The 9,652-nt window shown below is 39.3% G+C and overlaps 1 protein-coding gene across 1 annotated transcript; it reads left to right on the top strand.

Annotated features, from left to right (window-relative positions):
- The first annotated feature begins 2,844 nt into the window (after positions 1–2,844).
- Positions 2,845–9,448, top strand: LOC116134924 (WEB family protein At4g27595, chloroplastic-like). Its single transcript, XM_031420605.1, has 5 exons — positions 2,845–2,985; positions 3,137–3,273; positions 3,556–4,191; positions 4,343–8,954; positions 9,138–9,448. Exons 2-5 carry the CDS (start codon positions 3,223–3,225, stop codon positions 9,446–9,448), a joined length of 5,610 nt encoding a protein of 1,869 aa, XP_031276465.1. The 5' UTR covers positions 2,845–2,985; positions 3,137–3,222.
- Positions 9,449–9,652: the final 204 nt, after the last annotated feature.

Genomic DNA, 9,652 nt, shown 5'->3' with positions numbered 1-9,652 from the left:
GACGACCTGTATCGAATCGTATCGTATGATATATATCGGGTATCGTAGGATACTAACAACCATGAGTCATACCATTCCAAGGTTGTTTGGTATATTGGATTTCAACTATGCTTTTGTTTTTCATACTTTACAAACCACAACATGGTTAAATCCTACTTATTGTTTGGATTTATTTCTTTTAAAACATTGATCTAATAGTAAAGGGTAATGTTATTTGTTATGGTAATTCGATTCAAACTATTGCAGATATGACCTAGTTTACAATTTTTTATTTTTTTTTTAATAAAATCTCGATTTTCTAATGGAGTGAAAAGAATTATAGTCCTGCTTCATTGTTTGGTACTCGATTAAATTAAATTAAATTAGGTTTGTCGGGATAAAAATAACTAAGCTCGTCTAAAGATATGGATACGAGAATCAATGGTAAACTGGCCTAAAAAAATAAATTAATTATGCTCTAAGAAAATAATAAATCGAATATGCAATGGAATAAAGGTTTGGGTTGGCTGGAGTTCAAACCCAAGAAGTCTACCTAAAGGAAAGAGGACGCAAAACCGACCCAACACCTATTAATAAATCCCCCAAGATAAACGAACCCTAGGGGAATATCAAACGGTCAAAAATTCTACGCTTGATCTAGTGATGATGAGGCCACCAACAACCTACTAGACTTGTGAGTAGAGAGTTAGAGACACAAAGAATGGGAGGATGAATGCGAAGTCCTTAACACCGATGTGGTGTCGGTCGTAAGCACTCACATGTTCAAGTCAGCACAAGTAGAAGGAGACTAAGCAAAAGAAAGAAAGAGTCAAATGTGATAGAAGTCACCGTGAATGTGGAGCTATGGCACAACAAGCATCGTAGAGTGGTCGGAACTTGACCCTACGGTGAGAATCGACGGCAATAAAAGTATGAGAAGAGAATTTGGTAGTGTAAAACTAAAGTCTAGAATATATTTTGATGTCTCTTCTAAGAGGGTCGAACTTGGTATTTATAGGAAGCTTGAGTAGTTAGAGCTTCCATGAGACTCGGAGTCTCGCTGGGGAGTGAGTATTGATTTTATGTCTATTGATTTGGTAAAGATGTTGTAATTCCCCTTCTAGTATCGCGTTGCATGGCTGCAGACCTGGAGTTTAGTTGAGACTTGGTCATGAGATCTAATCCTTAGAGTCGATGACGGGTCGTGTGATTGATGGAATAGTCCAACCTGTAGAGCAACCCGACTCATAGTGTGGCCCAAATCGTAGGGCGGCCCAAATCACATAGTGACCCAGTTCATGGAGTGAAATGGCTGACTCGTAGAACAAACCAACTTGATAGAATGGGCCACCTCGTAAAGTGGATCTTCAATGTATGGGCTTTGATGTAAAGCTCGTTGTTTGTGGGTTGTGGTGTAGAGCCCATTGCAGTTAAACTTGGTCCAAGCCTAATACAAATTTTTGCCCATACACACTAGGGGTTTTCGGTTCCGGGTACCTTGCATTTTTTAAAGAAACCAAAACCGACGGTTCGTTGAAATTTGGAACCGAAACCTGTAACAACGGTTCCGGTTCCGGTTTTTGGTACCCTATAAAATTACAATGACCCCTCAAAAGTTTTTAAAATGGCAAAAAAACCCTTAAAAACTTACAAATACCCCCACCTGGAACTTGTTAACAAAAATAAAATTATAAATTATAAATTCAAAATTACAAACTTCATTATTTTGTAAAGATAGATTCTCAAAAGTCAGACCAACTTACTTTAAATGTTATGAAATATAAATATAAATGTATTCACATTATTTTTTCTACGAAAGTTTTTATTAACCCCCTACTCTTTAATTTTATTTTATATTAGTCTTGGTTTTTGATTTCGGTTTCAATTCCTAATTATAAGAACCAGAACCGGAACCACACAGCAACAGTTCCAAAAATTTGGAATCGGAACCTACCCCTTGACGGCCAGTTCCGAGTAGGAATCGAAACCAAACCCCGGGTACCCACCGGTTCCAGTTCCAATCGGTTCTTTTAAACATCCCTAATACACACACAAACAATATTTTCCTTTCTGATCTGTAATTTTTTTTAATATGATTATTTTGATTAATTATTTAGAATATAAAATTTATAAATTTAATATTAATGTTTATGGTATATTCTAAAAATATAAATGAAAATTGTTAGAATTATGTGTAAAAATATAGTTTTCCAAATAAAGAATATCATATTAGTTGATTATGTCCTATAGTAAAATTTTTACAAAGGAGAAAAAAGATAATAACATTAAACTATTGACCAAATAAAACATTATCTTAATCATCTTCATTATTTTGAAATCCTATTTTGTTATTTTCATTCTAATTTTATTATTTCCTTCCCTAAATTAATTTATTTCCATCATATTATATTATTTGTTTCACTATAATGCATGTGATATGTATCTAAGACGAGAAAAATCTATAAGTTTTTTAGTTATAAAAAAAATTAAAATCAATATTAATAAAATTTCAGGTAATTCTATATTTATTCTTTAATTATCAACAAAATACAAATTATTTATAATATATATTCCGGATCCAGATTCTCGTTTTCGGTTTGTAGTCCAAAATATGGACCATGGTCTTGTGAATAGTATAACCCGGTCTAAGTCCAGACAATTTGGACCACCCAATCGAATTCAAAATCAAAGATTATAATTTAAGCCCAATAGGGAACGGGTTTATGATACTGAGCCAGTGACACTAGAAGGATAATAATCTTATAAACGACGGCGTTTCTGCAACACCAAACGTCAGTTGCGTAACCGTTAAGACAAACCTAGCAACAGTGAAAAAAAAAAATTTGAAACTTTTTTTCGCCAGCAATTTGACATTTTACCAGCAATCGAAACGAAGCTCCTGTTAGATCTAAGGCAAAACAAAACAAACCGAATAAATTTTCATTTTATATATGGACTGTTTATCATCTCAACGTCTGAGTTAGATCGACGCGAATCGACATCGAGGTATGCTCTCTTTGATTATTGAATCAATCTGGTTTCATCATTTTGGCTGTTTGGTTGCTGAGAAAATGTGCGGAGGAATTTGTAATTGATTATGCGGAATATTTTGTTTTGTTATTTATTGTGTGGTTGTTTGTTTTGGGCATAAATAAAGAGAGACAGGATCTAATGGTGAAAGAGACTTGTCGGTGGAGTTAACTCTTTTTGAGTTAAAGCGGGCGCAGAAACGGAGTGGATTGGATGGACAAGAACAAGAACCGTACCGATCTGATTGCCGCCGGCCGTAAAAAGGTTAGTACTTGTTCTTGTTATTTTTACTGTGTGGTTGCTGAGAAAATGTTGCAGATTCTGACCTTGTTTAGGTTATGGAAAACTTGTTTTTTTAGCTGCTTAATTTGACAAGATATGACATTAGGGTTTTGGATCCTTGTTTTGTGAAAATGGAGAAGTAAACTTAGTATTCTAATTTTTTATGTTGAAGTTACTTGAGTTTAGATATCTTAGCTACCAAATAGTGAGTGAGGAATTTTTATTGAATGAGAAACATTTTAATTTTGAGTTATTTATTATCAGCTCCAACAATTTCGTCAAAAGAAGGATGGTAAGGGCAGTAGTAGCCAAGGAAAATCATCAAAGAAGTCTAGTAAATCTGAGCAGCATGAAGCCGATGTTGATGCAGCATCAGCTGATGCTGCTGCACCAACCGGATCTTTAACTCCTGAAGAGGAAAATGCATCTCATGTTGAGATGAATCTGAGAGTTGTGGATTCAAATTCAACTGAGAATTTACAGGATCCTGAAGTTGCTGTTGTAGCCAGTGAGCCTTCATCAGTGGCCATTGTACCTGAATCAAGCTCTTTCGAAACACCGTTGGCTCATGAGGTTGAATTACCTCCACAGGAATTGGGGCTTGTTAACATAGACGCCTCAGTCCATAATGGGGAGAGTACTCAAAATGTTGATGTTGAGGAAGCCAGAGAAATGTCTTTAGAAACTGTAGGTATCCCGGTTTTTGAAGGGGAAACCAAGTATGCTGACATGGCTGTGATTTCTCATGTGTCAGTTCTGTCGGAATTAATCGATACAAGAGACGGGGAGATAGTTACTGCCGAAACGGATGGTGTTAATGAGAGTCTGAAGTCAGTCTTTTCACAAGAAATTCTTCCTGATACGTCCTCGATTCAAGCGAGGGGTGATCAGGTAACAGATGTAGGTTGTGCGCTCCTTCTCTTTAGTCTTAATACTACTTTTTTATTTTGCGTTTGTCTGTTATGGAAAACCAATTGGAGAATTTTGATAATTGATGTGTGGATTTGACGTATAATTAAATTCTCATTTGTTGCTGGTAGGGGCAATGCAGGAAGCTGATGGTTCGGGTTTGAAGCAATTTGATGATAGAAGCTATGAACCAGAGCATAAAGGAGATGGGAATCTCATTCTCTCTGAGTTTGTTGGAAGTGTTGCAAAACTTGAAGAATCAGCTTCAGAAGTGACTGATGTATATGAGATTACCCATGAAGTAAAGCCAACTGAAAAGGTTGATTATGCCACTGAGTCAACTTTGCCAGCCATCATGTCGGATGCAGTTGGGTTTTCATCTCCCATCCTGGATTCTCAAGAAGCAGATGGTACTTTGGCTGTTAGTCATCAAGATACAAGTCAGTTGAAAGATGTAGTGGCAGGCTTAGCTAACGAAGAAATATCAGAAATACTCCGTGCTGACTATGGAAAGGACTGGAAAGAAGGGGCTCAAGCAGACACGGATAGTATTATGGTTTCAGAAGATTATAACGAGCGGCAGTATATGACCGAGGGTAATGTTCAAGGAAGATCTGTGGCGGAAGAAATGTTGAGTCCATCTGTAAAAACTGAGTCCTTTGTTGGAGATGGGTTCTCAGTCAGCTTTTTGCAGCTCAAGGAGGTGGTAAGGAGGCTTAGTGAGGATGAGTTCCAGTCTCTTCTAAATTTAAGAGGACCTGTTTCTAATGCACAGTTGGGAACTGATAGTTTGATCCTAGCTGAGCGTGGTTATTCAGATTCTTTTGAGAGACTGAAGGAAGAGTTATATCTCACAAGTTTTGGAAAAGATATATTTCATTTGCAACTTTCTGAAATGTCTGATATGCAGTTTGAATTTGATCGGCATCATCAGTTGCTTGAAGAAATATCTGTGCTCTGTACCTCCCTTAATGAAGTTCAAGAGAGGAGAGAATGCCTGGCTGCAGAGCTTTCACATTGCAGGTCTGAACTCCTGGTTGTTGATAGCAGGAGGGAGGAGCTTGAAAACCAAGTTCATTTGGTGAAGGCAGAGGCTCAGGAGTTTTCTGGTAGGGCACTTGAATTGCAGTTTAGCTTGGAAAGATCACAAGGGGATTTATCAAGCCTGTCAATGGAGTTAGCTGACTGCAAGGATTTGGTTGCTTCTTTACGGCTGGAGAATGAGAACTTAAATGGAACTCTTGCTTCAGTGATGGAGGATAGAAGGAAACTTGTGGAGGAAAAGGAGTCTTATCAACATGAGAATGAGAAGCTTTCATCGGAGTTAGCTAACTGCAAGAGTTTGGTAGCAGCTCTAGAGGTAGAAATTTCCAACTTCAGTGGGACTCTGGCACTAGGGACCGAGGAAAGAAAGAAACTTGAAGAGGAGAAGGAGTCTCTTGCCCATGAGAATGGGAAAATTTCTATGGAATTGACTGAATGGAAGGATTTGGCAGCTGCTTTACGGGCTGAAAATGCTGACTTAAACGGGAGTCTTTCTTTGATAACAGAGGAGAGAAAGGAGCTTGATGAAGAAAAAGAGTCTGTTGCTTGTGAGAACGATAAACTATTTATGGAATTGACTGACTGCAAGGGTTTGGTTGCAGCTCTACAGTTAGAAATATCCCACTTAAATGAGAGCCTTGCTAAAATAATAGCGGAGAGAGAGAAGCTTAAGGAGGACAAGGAATTTTTTGTCCAAGAGAATGAGAGGCTGTCAAATGACCTTCTTGTTTCTAAAGAGAAACTGTCCACTAAAAACGAGGAATATGTGCAGGATCGTGGAATTTCCACTCCCATGTTGGATAAACCCTCACCTGATGGACCTACTGCAGAGCCACTGCTTAATCTGCTCGAGCATGATGTTGTTGATGATTCTTTTGTGTTGGTTGTTCTAAAAGAACACTTAGAGGAGGCGGAGAAATTGCTGCAGAACCTTGAAAAGGCCATTGAAGGGATGCACTCTGAGTCAATGTCCTCTAACAGGTCCAGTGGTGAAGTAGCTTCACCTGCGGTATCCAGATTAATTCAAGCATTTGAGTCAAAGGTGCAGCATGATGAACATGAGGCAGAAGAAAAGGCTGTGACTGAAGATCAATCACCAAGAGATCTCTTTATTTTAACAAAAGAGCAAACAGGAAGTTTGAGGGTATTGCTTCAGCAGTTGCACCTGGATGCTGAAAAGCTTAAAGAGGAGTGTAGAAAAGCTTCTAAAGTTCCATTCAAAGAGCTCAAGGTTGAATATGAAGCTATGAAGCAACACAGTGACAATTTGGAAGCAGAAAACATTGAGCTCGGAATTCTGTATGAAGCTGTAAAGGAACATGTATGGGGACTTGAAGAAAAGAACAATGAGCTTCAAGTTCTCTACGAAGCTTCAAAACAACAAGGCCTTAGTCTGAAAGCAGAATATGCTGGGCTTGGTGTAAAAGTGAGTGAGTACCAATCAAGAGTTAGTGAGTTGCTGAGTCAATTGTATGATTTACAGCGAAGTTCAGATGAGAAGGCTTTGGCAATAGAAAATCAATTAGAAAGTTTGCAGAAGGAAGCAACTGAGAGGGCGTTGATACTTGAACAGGAATGGAATACTACCATTGCTCAAATTATTGAAACAATAGGAAGGCTTGATGTTTCTATTGAGAGAGTGTCAACCTCTGCCATCTCACCTAGCACTGATGATGGCTTGGATGTAAATAGCCACATTGCTGCTTCTGTAAGTGCCACCATCAAGGTGATTGAAGATCTACAGGAGAAACTAGAAGTTGCTCGTGCTGACAATGAAACAGTCTGTTCTTCCTCTGAAGAAGTGAAAGAGAAGTTCAATGATTTGCTCCGAAAGAATGAATCAACTTCTGTTATATTGCATAAGATATATGGTGAGCTTAGGAAACTTGTAATTGACTCATGTGGGGCTGTGGATGATGAACATGAGATGAACATTGAAGGTGGGACACCGCCTGATTCGATTGACTACATCAAGTATAAAACCATTGTGGATCAACTGGAAACTTTTCTAGGTGAGAGACTGCAACTCCAGTCCTTAAACAATGAACTAAATTCAGAGTTGATCAGGAGAGCAAACGATATTGAGGAACTGAACCGGAAATGTCTTGATTTAGATGCCATTCAGAAGTTAATAGAAGATGTTGAGGGTGTAGTGAAACTGGACTGCACTGGAACCAACTTAGATAAAACACCAGCTTCACACCTTGAATCATTGGTGTCTTCACTTGTTCAGAAGTACAAACAGGCTGGTGAGCAGGTGACTTCATCAACAGAAGAGTTTGGATCCAAGGAGATGGAATTGATAGAACTTCAGGAGAAGGTGCATCAGTTATCTGCTTTGAACCTTAGGCAGGAAATTGAAATCCTTGCTTTGAAGGAAAGTTTAAGTCAGGCAGAAGAAGTCCTTGCTGTTGCACGTTCTGAATTGAAGGAAAAGATAAGTGAACTTGAACAGTCAGACCAGCGGGTATCTTCCATCAGAGAGAAGCTCAGCATTGCTGTTGCCAAGGGGAAAGGTTTGGTTGTTCAGCGTGATAGTCTCAAGCAGTCTCTGGCCCAGACATCCAATGAACTGGAGAGATGCTCTCACGAGTTACAGTTGAAGGATGCTAGGCTTCATGAGCTAGAAACAAAACTTAAGTCCTATATGGAGGCAGGTGAGCGCGTGGAAGCTCTTGAATCTGAGCTTTCATACATTCGCAACTCAGCGACTGCTTTAAGAGAATCATTTCTTCTCAAGGACTCTGTACTCCAGAGAATTGAAGAGATTCTGGAAGACCTAGATCTACCTGAGCAGTTTCATTCGAGAGGCACAATTGAAAAGGTTGAGTGGTTAGCAAGATCAGCTACTGGTAATTCTGTGGCTGTCACTGACTGGGATCAGAAGAGTTCTATAGGAGGGTCCTATACTGATGCTGGGTTTGTGGTTATGGATGCCTGGAAAGAAGATGCACCATTGAGCACTAGTTCAGGGGATGATATGAGAAGAAAGTACGAGGAGCTTCAAGGTAAGTTCTATGGCTTGGCTGAACAAAATGAAATGCTGGAACAGTCCTTAATGGAGAGAAACCTCTTGGTGCAACGATGGGAAGAAGTTCTGGACAGAATTAACATGCCCTCACACATGCAGTCTATGGAACCTGAGGATAGGATTGAGTGGTTGGGAACTGCTCTTTTGGAAGCTAATCAGGAGAATAGTACTCTCCAGCAGAAGATTGATAACCTGGAAAACTATTGTGGATCGGTAGCTGCTGATTTGGAAGAGTCACAGAAGAGGATATCTGGCCTTGAGGCTGAACTCCAAGCTATTATGGATGAGAGGGAAAATCTTTCTGAGAGATTGAAGATTCTGATCTCTGATCATGAGAACATTTCAGCAAAGGCAGTCTGGTTTCAAGTTGAGAATGAAAAACTGCAGAATGAAGTGACTGTTTTGCATGAGAAATTGGCTGAGAAGGTTACGAATGAGGACCGCATTCACAACATTGAAGGTGAGATACATAGATTGGAGGACTTGGTTAGTGATGCATTGCAGGATCCTGGTGCAAAAGAGATGGTTTCTGGTGAGAGTACTACTGAGTGCTTGGAGGTATTGCTAAGTAAGCTTATAGAGCGCTACTCAACCCTTGCTACTGTAAAACCCAGCCTTGACGGTGCAGTAGATGAGCACCACTCTGAGGAAACTCGTGCAAATCTTGATGAATCAGGAAGTAGAGATATGCTAATTAATGAGGAACTTTAGCAAGACTGGCAAGGGAGTTAGCTGACTGCAAGGATTTGGTTGCTTCTTTACGGCTGGAGAATGAGAACTTAAATGGAACTCTTGCTTCAGTGATGGAGGATAGAAGGAAACTTGTGGAGGAAAAGGAGTTTATCAACATGAGAATGAGAAGCTTCATCGGAGTTAGCTAACTGCAAGAGTTTGGTAGCAGCTCTAGAGGTAGAAATTTCCAACTTCAGTGGGACTCTGGCACTAGGGACCGAGGAAAGAAAGAAACTTGAAGAGGAGAAGGAGTCTCTTGCCCATGAGAATGGGAAAATTTCTATGGAATTGACTGAATGGAAGGATTTGGCAGCTGCTCTACGGGCTGAAAATGCTGACTTAAACGGGAGTCTTTCTTTGAAACAGAGGAGAGAAAGGAGCTTGATGAAGAAAAAGAGTCTGTTGCTTGTGAGAATGATAAACTATCATGGAATTGACTGACTGCAAGGGTTTGGTGCAGCTTACAGTTAGAATATCCCACTTAAATGAGAGCTTGCTAAATAATAGCGGAGAGAGAGAAGCTTAAGGAGGACAAGGAATTTTTGTCAAGAATGAGAGGCTGTCAAATGACCTTCTTGTTCTAAGAGAAACTGTCCACTAAAAAGAGGATATGTGCAGGATCGTGGAATTTCCACTCCCATGTTG

This window comes from Pistacia vera, unplaced genomic scaffold (assembly GCF_008641045.1).
Source record: "Pistacia vera cultivar Batoury unplaced genomic scaffold, PisVer_v2 Contig292, whole genome shotgun sequence".
NCBI lineage: Eukaryota > Viridiplantae > Streptophyta > Magnoliopsida > Sapindales > Anacardiaceae > Pistacia > Pistacia vera.
The sequence above is the reverse complement of the archived record's forward strand: the minus strand, read 5'-3'. Positions and strand labels throughout refer to the sequence as shown.